Source organism: Salvelinus sp. IW2-2015, linkage group LG17 (genome assembly GCF_002910315.2).
Source record: "Salvelinus sp. IW2-2015 linkage group LG17, ASM291031v2, whole genome shotgun sequence".
NCBI lineage: Eukaryota > Metazoa > Chordata > Actinopteri > Salmoniformes > Salmonidae > Salvelinus > Salvelinus sp. IW2-2015.
In genome coordinates this window covers 12,747,019-12,765,438 of record NC_036857.1, presented here as the reverse complement: position 1 = coordinate 12,765,438, position 18,420 = coordinate 12,747,019, and the positions used below count along the sequence as shown (strand labels likewise).

The 18,420-nt window shown below is 41.9% G+C and overlaps 1 protein-coding gene across 2 annotated transcripts; it reads left to right on the top strand.

Annotated features, from left to right (window-relative positions):
• Positions 1 to 341: 341 nt before the first annotated feature.
• On the top strand, positions 342 to 6,912 carry LOC111976688 (vesicle-associated membrane protein-associated protein B). Of its 2 annotated transcripts, none has more exons than XM_024005710.2 (6): positions 342 to 603; positions 4,777 to 4,929; positions 5,067 to 5,170; positions 5,480 to 5,560; positions 5,864 to 5,995; positions 6,265 to 6,912. In XM_024005710.2, the coding sequence occupies exons 1-6, from the start codon at positions 546 to 548 to the stop codon at positions 6,427 to 6,429; spliced, it is 693 nt and encodes a 230-aa protein (XP_023861478.1). In that variant the 5' UTR covers positions 342 to 545; the 3' UTR covers positions 6,430 to 6,912. The 2 variants fall into 2 exon arrangements, with proteins under 2 accessions (XP_023861478.1, XP_023861477.1); XM_024005709.2 differs by having other exon boundaries at positions 5,819 to 5,995.
• The last annotated feature ends 11,508 nt before the right edge of the window (positions 6,913 to 18,420 follow it).

Below are 18,420 nucleotides of genomic sequence, written 5' to 3'. Positions count from 1 at the left end.
CTTTAGTTTATTTGTTAAATATTTTCTAAACTCTTTCTTGAACTGCATTGTTGGTTAAGGGCTTGTAAGTAAGGTCTAGTAGACCTGTTGTATTCGGCGCATGTGACAAATAAAGTTTGATTTGACTTGATTCCTTAGCATCGTTAAATGCCTTTCTGAGCATCACACAGTGTGCCAATTAATAAGGATATCTGCTTGAAACAGCCTCTAAATGAAAATGACTTTACATTCTCAAATAGCTGCCAGATCAGAGGGTTTTTTCGGGTGCCCTGCAAAAATATAACAACTTTACAGAGATCTCTTTGCTGACATTCCACAGACCTGCCCCCTCCCACGACGTCACACGGAGCCTTTCCTTCCTGCTTGCTTGCTAGCTTAGCTTCAGCTGTTGGCACTTGGCTGTCCAACTGGTGCATTTGTGATCCTCCAGCTATCCCTTAACGAAATTGGGTCGTATTTAGGAGATTTTACAATAGTTATAGTAACAAAAGCTGCGACATATAGACCAGGTACTTATATCAGAACGGCTTTCGAACCTCTGGGACATGGCCAGACAAGAGCAAGTCCTCCAGCTTGAGCCACCACACGAACTGAAATTTAGAGGTAAGAGGGCAGGGCCGGGCAGTTTGGTCTGCAAGTATTTGACCATTGTTCCAAGCTAGCCAACGTCAATGCATTATCAGTAGTGTTGTTGATAACTAAACAATGGGTCTGCACACGGTGTATCATATTTGGTTTCTAGAGCGGTGACAAGCAAAGGGACATTGCATAGCAACATCTTCTACCTACCGATGCTAGCAGGCTAATGGCTAGTTGTCATTTTCTTCAGTGGCTACCTAGCTATCTTAGCCTGCAATGAAAAGCCAGGCCCTGGTAATTTCCTCAATCAATGTTAGTTGCATGTTATTCAGTTACTATCATAATCACGATCTCCCTTACTTGCGAGTCAATTTATGGTGGCAAAAACTAAGATATTTCTGCTATAGTTACTAGCTAGCTAAATGAAGTATAATTAATTCATTTATAGTACTTTCTGAGGTCAGGGCGACACTAGGGAAAATCCCATTTCACAATTACCTTTATGGATACATATAAGTTTCTCAATCCATTCGTGGGGCACATATTTGTTTTAGCCCTGACCACACATGAACAAGCCCTTGATTAGTTGAATCAGCCCTTGATTGGTGTTATTGTTGGCCTGAAACTGTGCACCTCCTAGGGGAGCCCCAGGAATTGATTGAGAAATACTGCAGTAGAAAAGTGACTGTTGACAATTGTCAGGCGCAGGATCAGTGAGTTTTAGCAGAATTGTAAGGTCCTGAGTAGGACCATCTTACCGCTTGTAATGGAGTTATTGAACAGGCTATAATTGATGAATGGATTTGAGAATTATATTAGGGCTGTCCCAGACTAAAAATAAAATTGGTTGACCGAGTCATCAGGTTCTTTCGACCAATCGATTGGTTGACATGTTTAAACGTGTATTTCTTCCATATATAGACACATCTTATGTGTTTTAATCAAATCAACTATATGCACTGAGCTTGTCTGATGCTTTAAGCGCTATGTTTGATTAAATATTAAGACACACAAATAACTAGAGGGAGTCCGACTGCAATTGATTTGATTGTGCCGGGCCGGGCCGGGCTCAGACTTGCTGCACTGTATAATTTTTGTTTTTACAGCGAGTGACTGTGTGACTAGCACCGGTTGTCTCTCCCTCCTCCCTGCTGCAGCGAAGACTACAGAACATCAACAGTATTTATCACGCTGTCCGTGTTGTTGAAGCTGCAGCATGATTACAGACATTTCTCACTGAAAAGTTTTGTTACCGAAATCCCTCATTTGTTTAGGAAAAACATTCCCTATTCCCTCAACCCTTGGCCTTGCTCTCTTTACGTGACACATATGCATCGCATGAATGTGACCAATCGGTCCTGACCTATAGCATATCATAATTACATCAATAAATTGGTTATAACAAACTCTGAACACCGTAACACGTGACAGCAAAATGGATGCAGAGGACATGACAAATAAACTCGAAACTGGGGAATGTTCACTGGTTGCTCAGGAGGTAAAGGGGAATTCAGATGTGTGGAATACATTTGAGTAGTTGTGGAAAATACTGGAGATCAAGAAAAAGAAGGTAAGGAGCAAGTTCTGCGCTCATATTATGTGTGCCAAACTGGTTCTTTTATATTACTATATACATGTTCTGACCGTTTGTAACAATATAAACAACACTAAATAAATGTAAAGGGTACCAGAGAATCTGTTGTAACCTTTTCTTTTTCTTAAAAAAATAAAATAAAACCTTTATTACAGCAATGACTCACAACAGTCGCATGCATTCATGAATGTAATTGCCAAAATGGAACGGTTTATTTATTGTTTACGCTATTTATTCAAGGGTGATTTTGTTATTTTATTTTAAACCTAAAATGCTTGATTGCATTTCAAATTATGAATGACTCGTATGCTGTGTGATGACATGAACGATTAATTGATTGATATAGTAGCCAATATAAGTATTGAAATATAGGCCTAAGCAAGTTACGGTGTTAAGACTAAACAGGATGCGCTCTTAGGCCTACAGCTCGATGGTAGTTATACAAGGCAACTAAGCCTACTAATGATAATGACATTACTTATTATAATGATGATGATGATGATAATAATTACAATAAGAAGATCAAGAAAAAGTTTAGTTATTATAAATATACATTTTCTGGCAATTTGGAACAGTGTAAACAACACTAAATACATTACAAGTAATACCAGAGAGGATGTTCTAACGAGAAAAAGTGTACAACTTTTATTACAGCAAAGCGAAGATTAAAAACAGCCGAATTTGTGAAATTGCTTATCTGACGTGTTGCGTGAGGCTTGGTGCTCACGGAATCAGTAGGCTATTAAACAAACATGCAACACAACCGAAATCAATCTTATTTCTGTAGATACACTACATGACCAAAAGTATGTGGACACCTGCTCGTTGAACAGCTCATTCCAAAATCATGGGCATTAATATGTCCTCCCTTTGCAGCTATAACAGTCTCCACTCTTCTGGGAAGGTTTTCCACCAGATGTTGAAACATCGCTGCGAGGACTTGCTTCCATTCAGCCACAAGAGAGTTAGTGAGGTCGGGCACTGATGTTGGGCGATTAGGCTTGACTCGCAGTTGGTGTTCCAGTTCATCCCAAAGGCGTTCAATGGGGTTGAGGTCAGGGCTCTGTGCAGGCCAGTCAAGTTCTTCCACACCGATCTCGACAAACCATTTCTATATGGACCTCGCTTTGTGCACGGGGGCGTTGTCATGCTGAAACATGAAAGGGCCTTCCCCAAACTGTTGCCACAAAGTTGGAAGCACAGAATCGTCTAGAATATCATTGTATGCTGTAGCGTTAAGATTTCCCTTCACTAGAACTAAGTCGCCTAGCCAAAACCATGAAAAACAACCCCAGACCATTATTCCTCCTTCACCAAACTTTACAGTTGGCACCATGCATTGGGGCAGGTTAGGTTTTCCTAGCATCCGCCAAACCCAGATTCGTTCGTCGAACTACCAGAAGTGAAGTGTGATTCATCACTCTAGAGAATGCGTTTCCACTGCTCCAGAGTCCAATGGCTTTACACCAGTCCAGCCAACGCTTGGCATTGAGCATGGTGATTTTAGGCTTGTGTGCGGCTGCTCGGCCATGGAAACCCATTTCATGAAGCTCCCGACGAACAGTTCTTGTGCTGACGTTGCTTCCAGAGGCAGTTTGGAACTTGGTATTGAGTGTGCACCTCTACGCAGACAACACCATTCTGTATACTTCTGGCCCTTCTTTGGACGCTGTGCTAACAAACCTCCAGACAAGCTTCAACGCCATACAACTCTCCTTTCGTGGCCTCCAACTGCTCTTAAATGCAAGTAAAACTAAATGCATGCTCGCTGGTCAGCGATTGGTTGGTCACCCCCAAAGCCAACTCCTCCTCCTGGTCACCCCCAAAGCCAACTCCCCCTTTCCTTCCAGTTCTATGCTGCCAATGACTGGAACGAATTGCAAAAATCATTGAAGCTGGAGACTCATATCTCCCTCACTAACTTTAAGCATCAGCTGTCAGAGCAGCTTACAGCAGCTTAGAGCTCTTCAGTAAGGCCATTCTGTCAATGTTTGTCTATGGAGATTGCATGGCTGTGTGCTCAATTTTATACACCTGTCAGCAATGGGTGTGGCTGAAATAGCCAAATCCATTAATTTGAAGAGGTGTCCAGATACTTTTTTTTTTTCCAGTGAAGGGAAATCTTAATGCTACAGCATACAATGACATTCTAGATTATTCTTAGCTTCCAACTTTGTGGGAACAGTTTGGAGAAGGCCCTTTCCTGTTTCTGCATGACAATGCCCCCGTGCACAAAGCGAGGTCCATACAGAAATGGTTTGTCAAGATCAGTGTGAAATAACTTGACTGGCCTACACAGACCCCTGACCTTAACCCCATCAAACACCTTTGGGATGAATTGGAACGCCGACTGCAGTCCAGGCCTAATCGCCCAACATCAGTTTTGACCTCACCAATACTCTTGTGGCTGAATGGAAGCAAGTCCTCGCAGTAATGTCCCAACATCTAGTGGAAAGCGTTCCCTGAAGAGTGGAGGCTGTTATAGCAGCAAAGGGGGGACTAACTTCATATTAATGCCCATGAGTTTGATGTTCAACGAGCAGGTGTTCACATACTTTTGGTCATGTAGTGTATCTGTTGTCTATTCTCTCCATCTTTTCCAGGTCCATTTACAGATGTCGTCACGGCCACCCTGAAGCTAGGCAACCCAACAGATAGAAATGTGTGTTTTAAAGTGAAGACGACAGCGCCTCGTCGATACTGTGTCCGTCCCAACAGTGGCATCATTGACGCAGGCACTTCCATCAATGTATCTGGTTGGTATCTTTTAGTTTGATTTATAGATGATCGTAGCTGAATAATCTCAGGAACGAATAGTATGTCGAGCTGGTCAACGGAAGGTAACTTTTTGCTAAGAGTTTGCTTGATGCAATTTGTCTGCTTTGTTTTGCAGTTATGCTACAGCCTTTCGACTATGATCCCAATGAAAAGAGCAAACACAAATTCATGGTGCAGTCCATGCTTGCTCCATATGACATGACTGACATGGAAGGGGTGGTAAGTGTCCAAATGGAATGTGATTAATCTGAATGTCACTAATTATGATCTGATGATCACAGTAAGTTTATTCAATCTGCATTTCTAGTTCTGTCTTACTGTCTCAAGCATCTACTTGTTTATGCGTTGCAAGTGGGACAAATGTGCTGTCAGGATATGCTTCTCTTATGAGTGTCATGGAGTCCCTATTTGGGTGTGGTCATCTTGGTGTTGCCTTATTATTCAGTTTTCTTTCTTCCCTCTTCTTCTTTTTCTCTCTCTTTCTCTCTGTCATTCTTTCTATCATTCTATCCTCCTTCTGGCCGACAGTGGAAAGAGGCAAAGCCAGAGGAGCTGATGGACTCCAAGTTGAGATGTGCATTTGAGCTCCCACTAGAGAATGACAAAACTGTAAGTATCTCCTACATCTTATCATATTACTACATACAATTGCATGTTTTTTGTTGTTGTTGACATTACTTCCCTCATAGATTTCACCGTACAGTGTAAGATTAATTCCATTCACAAATAGATCCTGAATGATTCGATCATGTACACTCCATTGCATCTCTGAAACAGCCGTTGCCATGTTTTGTTTTTTATTTTGTGCTTCTCATCCCCATTCTGTTATTCATCTGCATGTTTCTGTGTCTCCACTCCTTTCCACAGCATGACAGTGAAAGCAACAAAAATGTGTCCTCTACCCCCATAAAGTCAGAGCTCTCCTCACTCCCTAAGTCTGCCAGCTCCTCCCTGGATGACGGCGAGGTGAAGAAGATCATGGAGGAGTGCAAGAGGCTGCAGATGGAGGTCCAGAGGCTACGGGAAGAGAACAAACAGATCAGGGTGAGACTCAAATGTCCCTAGAACCCACAACAGTCAGATCTGTTCGACACAATGCATTTTATTTGCTCCATCTGTAACAATGCAGACTTACTTAATAGGCCTCGTTTAATATATAACAGCTGTTTTTGAGAAATAACAGTGAAAAGCAGTTACTGATCTCAAATCAGTCAATTACCCATCTCAAATATGAGGCCTATTAAGTAAGTCTGCATTGTTACAGATGGAGCAAATAACTGACATTTGGCCTGTGACTCCTTCCTTCTACCCAGGAGGAGGATGGTCTGCGGAAGAGGAAGGTCACGTCCATGGCGTCCTCCCCCCACTCATCTTCCTCACAGGCCATGATAAGGGAGGAGGGCCTGAGTACCCGCGTGCTGGCGCTCTGCGTGCTGTTCTTCGTCATCGGTGTCATCATCGGGAAATTGGCCCTGTAGTTATAGCCAGCGGCAGCATGCTCGGGGGACCGAAAAAAAACAACAACAATGGGATGTGTACTTGTTTTTTGCATAATGCAATATCACATGGGTTTATTTGAGTTGTGAAATTATTTAACATAAAAAAGCAAAGGTAATCTAGTGAAATAATGAAAAGAACCGGTCACGAGTCGTCTTGCCTTTTAATCACTGTATTTTCCATCCCTCCATCCCTACTTGCACAGATACAATACAAATCATTGTGTGGGGATTGGGGAAATTGCAACGTTGTGTTCTATAAGTATCAATGATGGCATTGTGTGAATGTTTTAATCACTGCTTTTTTAAGGCAAGGAGACCGTGCATTGTGTGAGTCGAGAGGCTGCCGGTGAATTTTAGCATGAAGGGGGGTAATTATGTAAATCCTGTCATCCAACTGATTCCTGTATGAAACATAAAATGGATTTGGGGGGGGGTAACTGAAAAATAAAATGTTAACCATAATTTTGTCCACGACAGACCCTGTCCAATGCAGTAGGTTGCTTTTTATTTTTATAATCAATTAGAAATGTGTTTTTAATCTATCACAGAATATGTACTGTCTCATAGTGCTGCAGTGAGTTAGGTCTACACATTTTAGTGTGTAATTTAGTGACAGTCTCTGAGGTGAAGGCACAGAATTGGTGACTTGTCATTTGGTCAAAGGCCCAGCCTGTGAAGGATGTCTTCAGGATCAGTATGTGGGTGGTGCCTTTTGCATCTCTTTGATATTTTAAGTAGAAATTTTGCACCAATATTGAATTTTAAAAGCCTGTTATATTAAATTAAGTGCCCTTTAACATAGACCACATTAATTCAATAAATCTTTTATTCCCCCATGAATGAAGGCTTGCTAAATTGCCCAAATTCTGAATTTTGACATATCCCTCCGTCAACGCTGTCACTTCTATAAAGATTTTAACGCACTTAGGCCTAGATTCAATTCGATCAAGCGTTAACAGGCAATAGCCGACACCCGCATTTCTGATGTTTTGGGGGTAACCGAGGTGTAACTGTTGAAGCTGCTCTTCTGATCGTTAAGAAGCAACAACTGCCAAATTCTCTAAAATGACGGAGGCGGCTTATGGTAGAGAAATTAACAAATTCTATGGCAACAGCTCTGGTGGACATTCCTGCAGTCAGCATGCCAATTACACTATCGCGTTAGAAGTTCAGAATGAGAAAGTGTAGACTATAGGCTGAAGAAGCGGGACACTTTTTTTTCATATCCGTGTTCTGTAACCTATTTCAACATCTAGCCAACATATTAGCTCAACATGTGATACATTCCTGAAATCCTCAAGATGTTCCCTAATCACCCAAAAAACTAAACTAATTAATTAATATACACAGGAGGCATGACATTTGTGTACACTGAGTCAAAACCATATTTTCAGTTTGCATTTGGTAGACTGAGACAGCAGGTTAGATAAACTGGGACACCATTATTATAGTCCTAATTGTACCCCGATGACAATTCAAGTACATTTTGTGTGATTAGGAAACATCTGAGGACTTCAGAAATGCATCATCTGTTGGGCTAATATGTTGAACAAATGTCTGAAGCCGTTACAGAAGATGTAAATGCAAAAAGTGTCCAATTTTTTCTGAAAACACTCAAATAACAGTACAATAATTTGTTTTACAGAATATAGTACTACAAGAACCAGAACCTTGCCTAACCTAAGTACAGGGGTTCCCTAATGTAAACTGGATCCCTTTCCTCTAATGGAATAGCTTATAAGACTGTCCTACTTTAGCTAGCTATAGTTGGTAAAGCAGGACAACTAAAAACATGACTGAATTACAAAATTGAAACATAATATTGGCAATTTCATTTATTTTATTTTGATGCATCAGTACATAGTATGCTCATTTACATTAGAATTTGGCACTGCCTTATTTCTGGCAGTTTTAGAACCTTAACATCAAAACAGAAAAAATTATCACAACAGCAGGAAGTGAAGTGCCACACAGGAAGTGGGCCAAGAGAGAGTTTCTCCCACAGAGAGATAGGGAAAGAGAGGCTCAGATGACATCATGTAGCTGATTTTACCATGTGCTTTGCAGGGTGAGCTTGTTTGAAGCTTGCTCTTCCCGCCTCTATGATATCACATCAATGAAGTGATGTGATTTTGATCATGTGGTTTCTCTGCAAGGGCTTAGTAACAATAGTTTTGATTTGCTCTTGTCAGACCAATAAATAAACATGTCAGGATTATGCTGTCCCAGTTTATATGACGTCCCACTCTTTTTGAATTCACCCTATAGAAATAATGTCACTCAAATTGAAAATCATAAAATGAAATGAGGATTTCTATCAGCCTAATGGAGGTGAGATTACATCTCACATTCCAGTGTTTGAGCTTGTAAACAAGGCTGCAATGGATTTCTCTTAATGCTACTCTATGCAGCCAATGGCAATGTCCACTTTAGATAATGCCGGGAGCTGCTTGTTGATTTGACAGCTCTAATGGGACTTCCTAAAAACACACCATTTCGATACATCTACAACCGGAAGTAACTTTTCGTTGCAGATCAGGAGAGCATTTCGCTAACCTTAACCCATTTCCTAACCTTAACCTAATTATCCTAACCTGCTATGCTAATTCTCCTAACTTGTTGCGTAAATTCTAACCTGCTATGAAAAAGTAACTTCCGGTCATAGATGTATCGAAGTGCCATGTTTTAGGGAATATCCAGTTCCACCTCCGACATGCCAAAACAACCGCTATGCGGATGTCGGCTAAAGCGGATCTGATTGAATTGAGCCCTTAATCCCAAAATGTCTCCAAGTTTCACCATAATTGCAAAGGCTAGTTATTTTGTTGCTTTGACAGTCATTTCTGAAGATGATTTATTTCATGTGATTAGTGATTTATTTACGACTGTCCCTCATTCAAGGTCAACCCTGTTATGTGAACTAAACTCTCGTTTTAATATGGTGAAGCCATTACTTTTTTTAAATATATATTTTTAAAGGAACATTAAACATCTAATAGTCAAATCCTAGAGTAAAATCAAGTGAGCTGATTCTATTCTTTTTGGTCATTTTCTGGTGTTTTGTGGTAAATTGTTTATAATGCATTTAATGTAAAAAATGTTTTTTATAGAAACTGAAATCGAAAACAATTATATTTTTTTGAACCGACCTCACAAAGCACTTGCTCAGCACTATGGACAACTGAGCGGGTGGAGCATAACATGTTCACCCTGTTAAAGGCTTTGTATGGTCAATCTGGATCTGCAGTGGCTGTACAGCATTTACTGTGATACAGCCTCTGCAGAAAACAGAGCAAATATACTTTTTGTCCTTCGCGTAGCAGAGCTATTGTGAAGGAAGTTGTCAAGGAAGTTTGTGTTTATATAGGACCTCCCACCCCACCCCAACCTACCATCAACCAATGTCAAAAAATTTGAGAGGCACATAGTGAGGAGCTTGATTTGGCCTCTGCATGCCTCCGGAGGCTCCGCATCTTAACCTCCATACGAATCATCATACCACATTTTCAGATCAAGCATATTTTGGCTTTAATCCATACATAGATTAAGGTGACCACATGTCCCGGATTGTGCGGGACAGTCCCACATTTTATACCTTTCTCCCACAAGGAAACAATCATGTCCCGCACAATCTGGGACATGTGGTCACCCTAATCTAAACACCACTAATCTTGAAAAAAGGTTGATTTGTCCTGTATTTCAGTCAGACATTCTAACCTGTCTCTTGCAGTCACGTTGTGCTAATTAAAATATACAATATATATACAAATAATGTGGACACCCCTTGAAATTAGTCGATTAGACAATTTCAGCCATTCCCCTTGCTGATTTGCATAAAATCGATCACATAGCCATGCAATCTTTTTTTCATGGTTTGGGCTAGACCACTTAGTTCCAGTGAAGGGAAATCTTAAAGCTACAGTGTAACGGATGTGAAATGGCTAGCTAGTTAGCGGTGGTGCGCGCTAATAACGTTTCAATCGGTTACGTCACTCGCTTTGAGGCCTTGAAGTAGTGGTTCCCCTTGCTCTGCAAGGGCCGCGGCCTTTGTGGAGCGATGGGTAACGATGCTTCGTGGGTGTCAGTTGTTGATGTGTGCAGAGGGTCCCTGGTTCGCGCCCGTGTTGGGCGAGGGGACGGTCTAAAGTTATATGTTACATTGATGCTGCTGACCCGGATCACTGGTTGCTGCGGAAAAGGAGGAGGTCGAAAGGGGGGTGAGTGTAACGGATGTGAAATGGCTAGCTAGTTAGCGGTGGTGCGCGCTAATAGTGTTTCAATCGGTTACGTCACTCGCTTTGAGGCCTTGAAGTAGTGGTTCCCTTGCTCTGCAAGGGCCGCGGCTTTTGTGGAGCGATGGGTAACGATGCTTCGTGGGTGACTGTTGTTGATGTGTGTAGAGTGTCCCTGGTTCGCGCCCGGGTCGGGGCGAGGGACATACTAAAGTTATACTGTTACAAACAGCATAAAATTATATTCTAGACGATTCAATGCTTCCAACTTTGTGGCAACAGTTTGGGTCCTGTTTCAGCATGACAATGCCCCCGTGCACAAAGCGAGGTCCATAAAAGAAATGGTTTGTCGAGATCGGTGTGGAAGAACTTGACTGGCCTGCACAGAGCCTTGACCTCAACCCCATCGAACAATTTTGGGATGAGCCAGGCTAATCGCCCAACATCAGTGCCCAACCTCACTAATTCTCTTGTGGCTGAATGGAAGCAAGTCCCTGCAGCAGTTATCCAATATCTAGTGGAAAGCCTTCCAGAAGTGTGGAGGCTGTTGTAGCACATAAGGAGGGGGGGGGGGGGGGGGCAACTCCATTTTAATGGCTATGATGTTGGATGCGATGTTTGACGAGCAGGTGTACACATACCTTTGGTAATGTAATGTATATAGCCTATTAAAATGATGTGGTACTGGTGATGTTAAACACTTCTCCAATCGTTGTCATCAACGTCATCAACAAATCATCAACCAACCACATTTTTATAATCCCTTTCGGGCTAAATTCCAAATAAACTCGGAGAGGACAGTTCGGTCTGACTACAAAAGTAAGTAAATAGTCGTATTAGACTGAAAGATATAAGGTGATTTCGCCAAACTTATGAGGCTCTCCATGCACATTAGTTGCTCATGCATCATATTATTTGCTGCTACTTCATTCAATCCTGTTTTAAAAGTCACCCTTCCTAACTGTTTTACATTCCCTGAGACCAGCCAGAAAGGTTTCCTTTTGGGCAAGAAAAAATAATAGGTTAGGTGTGCTTAAAGCCAATTTATGCTTGATCTGAAAATGTGGTCAGAGGCGCTGTATGGATGGTGTGATGCAATTTCGTGCCCTCTGGAGGCACGCTGAGGCCAAATTGAGCTCTGTACGGCATCGCTGTGCGCCTCTCAAATGTTGTAACAATGTGGAGGGCTCTGTATAGCTCCACATTGACATGATTGGTTGACAGTAGGTGAGGGCGGGAGGTCCTGCATAAACATAAACTCACTTCCTTGACAACTTCCTTCACAACAGCTCTAAGCTGCTTGGCAAAGCACAAAAAGTATGAATGCCCTGATGATATTTGAGTGATAGGCTGTTTTAAAACTGCAGCTGCAATACAAATAAAAAACAATTTACAAATAAAATATAAGGTGACCTCCAAAAGCCAGATGGAGATGGGTAAATTAGACGCGCATTCGGTCTTTATATTACTGTAGCATGGCCTTGTGATAGAAGCTGTTTTTTAGTCTCTCGGTCCCAGCTTTGATGCACCTGTACTGACCTCGCCTTCTGGATAATAGCGGGGTAAACAGGCTGTGGGTCGAGTGGTGGATGTCCTTGATTTTCTTTTTGGCCTTCCTGTGACATCAGGTGCTGTAGGTGTCCTGTAGGGCAGGTAGTGTGCCCCACGGTGATGAATTGGGCAGACCGCACCACCCCCTGGAGAGCCCTGGGGTTGCGGGCGGTGCAGTTACTGTAACAGGCAGTGATACAGCCGACAGGATGCCTTCAATTGCACATCTGTAAAAGTCTGTGAGGGTCTTAGGGGCTAAGACTAAATTCTTCAGACTCCAGAGGTTGAAGAGGCGCTGTTGCACCTTCTTCACCACACTGTCTGTGTGGGTGGACCATTTCAGATTGTTAGTGATCTGTACGCCGAGGAACTTGAAGCTTTTCACCTTCTCCACTGCGGTCCTGTCGATGTGGATAGGGGGGTGCTCCCTCTACTGTCTCCTGAAGTCCACGATCAGCTCCTTCGTTTTGTTGATGTTGAGGAAGAGGTTATTTTCCTGGCACCACTATTTTCCTGGCGCCAGGGCCCTCACCTCCCTGTAGGCTGTCTCGTCATTGTTGGTAATCAAGCCTTCTACTGTTGTGTTGGAGGCGTGCGTGGCCATGCAGTCATGGGTGAACAGGGAGTACAGGAGGGGGCTGAGCACGCACCCTTGTGGGGCCCCTGTGTTGAGGATCAGCGTAGTGGAGGTGTGCACTGCAGTGTGCAGTGCGATAGCTTTTGCATCGTCTGTGGATCTATTGGGGCGGTATGCAAATTGAAGTGGGTCTAGGATGTCAGGTAAGGTGGAGGTGATATGATCCTTAACTAGCCTCTCAAAGCACTTCATGATGACAGAAGTGAGTGCTACGGGGCGATATTAATTTAGTTCAGTTACCTTTGCTTTCTTGGGTACAGGAACGATGGTGGACATCTTGAAGCAAGTGGCGACAGCAAACTGGGATAGGGAGAGATTGAATATGTCCGTAAACACTCGAGCCAGCTGGTCTGCGCATGCTTTGAGGACGCAGCTAGGGATGCCGTCTGGGCCGGCAGCCTTGCGAGGGTTAACTTCCTTCACAACAGCTCTGCTCTGCTCCACGAAGTGCAAGACGTATGAATGCCCTGACTTCTGCGGAGTCCCCATTGCAGTAAATGCTGTAAGGCCATTGCAGATGTTGGTTTGACCATGCAGAGCCTTTCATGTCAACCCCATATTTTGCTGCGTTCTTGTGCTAGCTGAAACTAGGAAACTATAAATTTACAACTTACTAACTGGTTGAACGCCACAAGTGTTTAACTACAACCAGTTAGCAAGTCAGACATTTCCAAGTTTCCTAGTTCCTACTAGCACGTAAATGTGGCATACATTTGGCAATTAATAGCCACTTACTATAGTAATAGTAAGTAGTACTTTTACTTAACTTTTATTTAAGTTTAACATGGGCTCTTTATGACAGAATGTAAAAAAATTACACATCTCAAAAGGCACCGATTTGGTCGAACGACTAATGACTGAAAGGAACAACCCATTAAATGGGAGAGAGAAACAGTGATACAGCATAGGCCTATAGACCCCACATTAGAGGTGTCATAATACCCATAAAACCTAGCGGTCAAACAGGGAAATAATTCCAGTCGTTTCGCACCATTCATTTTTCCCATAGGGTTTTTTAGAAACTTTAAATAAGGGCTGTGTTTTGTGTAGGCTTACCCAGGTGTGATGTTTTGATAACCATGTAAATCTCTCTCGTACAAGGTGACTTATCAATATATTAGGCTTTATTTACACAGATTCACACAGATTCTAAAATGCTAATTGGCATCCTAGTAGACTACATATCCCTCCAAGCTCCTGCACGTCATCTCTAGCTGACACCTTTGCTAGCAGGCACATTTAAAGAAATGTATCCAATTTATGAATTACTACATTTAGCTAACATTAGATAATTAATCCAGAGATTCTTACCTTTGCCTCGATTTGGCAGTCTCGTCCGGATCATCATGGCATTTGTAGTTCTTTATGATAGCCACATTAGCAGCTAACTAACGTTTCATTTGTTGGCGTTAAATACATGCGAATATATTGATAAAAGTCAACTGGTCCGAGAGAGATTTACATGGTTATCAAAAAAGTCTATATGAAACAAGCCCTCATTTTAAGTGTTTCTAAAATCCCCTATAGGAAAAAGTTATGCTGGAAAAACGGTTGGAACCATTCCATTTGACCGCTAGGTTTTATGGGTATTATGACTCATACTGTGGTTCTCTATCCAGATGACAGCAAATTATTTTAGCTCAAGTGAATCCTGGAAGTGATTTAAGTCATATCAGCTGAATGCAGGGGAGTTAAGAGAAATATGCGATAACACTTCATTTTAAGGGGTTCTTACAAATATGCAACATACATTTTTTATGTACAGTACACGAAAATATAAGGATAGGTTTGGACTCATTATGTTGCATTGATAGTAGGCTACTTTGTGTCCTAGTGCTTTGCTTTAGTTGCTTGCTTTTGAGTATCATCTGGGCATACTTGTTGAAATTTTGATAAGATGTATTCAAATCAAGTTCTCCCATATACAGTGCATTTGGAAAGTATTCAGACCCCTTGACTTTTTCCACATTTTGTTACGTTACAGCCTTATTCTAAAATTGATTAAATAGTTAGTTTCCCCCCCTCATTAATCTAGACACAATACCCTATAATGACAAAGCAAAAACAGGTTTTTAGAAATATAAAAAATAAAAAAATGAAATATTAAATTTACATACACTACCAGTCAAAAGTTTTAGAACATCTACTCATTCAAGGGTTTTCTTTATTTTGACTATTTTCACATTGTAGAATAATAGTGAAGACATCAAAACTATGAAATAACACACATGTAGTAACCGAAAAAGTGTTACACAAATCCTTTCTTCAAATAGCCACCCTTTGCCTTGATGCACACTCTTGGCATTCTCTCAACCAGCTTCATGAGGTAGTCACTTGGAATGCATTTCAATTAACAGGTGTGCCTTGTTAAAAGTTAATTTGTGGAATTTCTTTCCTTCTTAAAGCGTTTGACCCAATCAGTTGTGTTGTCACAAGGTAGGGGTGGTATACAGAAGATAGCCCTATTTGATAAAAGTCCATATTATGGCGAGAACAGCTCAAATAAGCAAAGAGAAACAACAGTCCATCATTACTTTAAGACATGAAGGTCAGACAATCTGGAATATTTCAAGAACTTTGAAAGTTTCTTCAAGTGCAGTCGCAAAAACCATCAAGTGCTATAATGAAACTGGCTCTCATGAGGACCGCCACAGGAATGGAAGACCCAGAGTTATCTCTGCTGCAGAGGATAAGTTCATTAGAGTTACCAGCCTCATAAATTGCAGCCAAAATAAATGCTTCACACAGTTCAAGTAACAGACACATCTCAACATCAACTGTTCAGAGGAGACTGTGTGAATCAGGCCTTCATGGTCAAATTGCTGCAAAGAAACCACTATTGAAAGGACACCAATAATAAGGAGAGACTTGCTTGGACCAAGAAACACGAACAATGGACATTATTAGACCGGTGGAAATTTGTACTTTGGTCTGATGTCCAAATGTGAGATTTTTGGTTCTAACCGTCGTGTCTTCGTGAGACACGGTGTGGGTGAACAGATGATCTCTGTATGTGGATTTCCCACCGTAAAGCATGGAGGAGGAGGTGTTAAGGTATAGGGGTGCTTTGTTGGTGACACTGTCTGTGATTTATTTGGAATTCAAGACACACTTAACCAGCATGGCTACCACAGCATTCTGCAGCGATATGCCATCCGTTCTGGTTTGGGGTTAGTGGGACTATCATTTGTTTTTCAACAGTACAATGACCCAACACACCTCCAGGCTGTGTAAGGGCTATTTTACCAAGAAGGAGAGTGATGGAGTGCTGCATGACCTGGCTTCCACAATCGCCCGACCTCAACCAAATTGAGATGGTTTGGGATGAGTCGGACCGCAGAGTGAAGGAAAAGCAGCCAACAAGTGCTCAGCATATGTGGGAACTCCTTCAAGACTGTTGGAAAAGCATGCCAGGTGAAGCTGGTTGAGAGAATGCCAAGAGTGTGCAGGGCTGGATATTTGAAATATTATAAAATATATTTTGATTTGTTTAACACTTTTTTGGTTACTACATGATTCCATATGTGTTATGTCATAGTGTTGATGTCTTCACTAATATTTTACAATTTACTAGAAAGTAGTAAAAATAAAGAAAAACCCTTTTGACAGGTAGTGTAAGTATTTAGACCCTTTACTCAGTACTATCTTAAAGCACCTTTGGCAGCGATTACAGTCTTGAGTCTTCTTGGATACGATGCTACAAGCTTGGCACACCTGTATTTGGGGAGTTTCTCCCATTCTTCTCTGCGGATCCTCTCAAGCTCAGTCAGGTTGGATGGGAAGCGTCGCTGGACATCTATTTTCAGGTTTCTCCAGGGATGTTCGATCAGGGTGAAGTCCCGGCTCTGGCTGGGCCACAAGGACATTCAGAGACTTGTCCCGAAGCCACTCCTGTGTTGTCTTGGCTGTGTGCTTAGGGTCGTTGTCCTGTTGGAAGGTGAACCTTCGCCCCAGTCTAAGATCCTAAGTACTCTGGAGCAGGTTTTCATCCAGGATCTCGCAGATCTCCGTTCATCTTTCCCTCGATCCTGACTAGTCTCCCAGTCCCTGCTGCTGAAAAACATCCCCACAGTATGAAGCTGCCACCACCATCCTTCACCGTAGGGATTGTGCCAGGTTTCCTCCAAACATGACGCTTGGCATTCCAGCCAAAGAGTTCAATCTTTGATTCATCAGAACAGCAAATCTTGTTTCTCATGGTCTGAGAGTCTTTAGGTGCCTTTTGGCAAACTCCAAGCAGGCTGTCATGTGCCTTTTATTGAGCTGTGGCTTCCCTCTGGCCACTCTACTATAAAGGTCTGATTGGTGGAGTACTGCAGAGATGGTTGTCCTTCTGGAAGGTTTTCCCATCTCCACAGAGGAACTCTGGAGCTCTGTCAGAGTGACCATCGGGTTCTTGGTCACCTCCTTGAACAAAAACCCTCTCGCCCAATTTCTCAGTTTGGCCGGGCGGCCAGCTCTAGGAAGAGTCTTGGTGGTTCCAAACTTATTCCATTTAAGAATGAGGGAGGCCACTTTGTTCTTGGGAAACTTCAATGCAGCAGAAATGTTTTGGTACCCTTCCCCAGAACTGTGCCTCAACACAATCCTGTCTCGAAGCTCTATGGATAATTCCTCAGGCAAATAAGGTATTTCTTTTTTTCTCTCGCAAAAATGTCTAAAAGACAGTTTTCACTTTTTTCTTTATGGCTTATTGTGTGTGGATTGATGAGTAAAAAAGTAAATTTAATCAATTTTAAAATAAGGCTGTAACATAAAATGTGGAAAAAGTCAAAGGGTCTGAATACTTTCCGTATGCACTGTAGTGTCTACACTGCATGGAAAAACCTGAATAGTTTTTTCCTTCCCTCCGGTGTTTTAAATGCAGCAGCAAATACTAGTCTTCTCAAAAGGGACCATCTCGGGACTAGTTGGAGTGCTTTCTCTCTTGACTTGATTTCTACTGTCTGTATTTAAAAGCCATGTCTTTGTGTAGCCTGAGGGGCTTGGATTGTGGGCGGCTGGATGGAGAATTGAGCTGTGAACACTACGTAAAACTGCATTGGCGCTTGAAGGCTAACCACAACAATCATTGTATAAAGTTTTAAACAAGTAAATAATAAAAATAGCAAAAAGCATAATTATTATAGATGGAAAAAGCACATATAGCATCATGAATTAAATGCATTTGCCTACTCTTATATTCATTGTGTAAGGAGAACTAAGCAAAGTACAGCCTTTGGGTGTTTAGAATGGCCCCAGTCAGTGTTTTGCATTATTGCTGGGATGGAATTTGTGTATGAGTGTGTGTGTGTGTGTGTGTGGGCCTGTAGCCAAACAAACAGTATTTTGTGGATGCTAGATTTAGTTTTAGCTAGTTTATCTAAAGTTTTATGGGTTTATTTATGAAGATTGAATGTGTAATCCTTGAGCAATACCTCATAAGCCTGCTAACACAGCCGAGTTCTACAGGACCAAGGTTTTACCAAATCCCTGCATGACTAAACGTTGGACCCTCCCTCTATATATGACCTGTTTATTTCCAGTCAGAATAGCTCAGACAGAAAATAT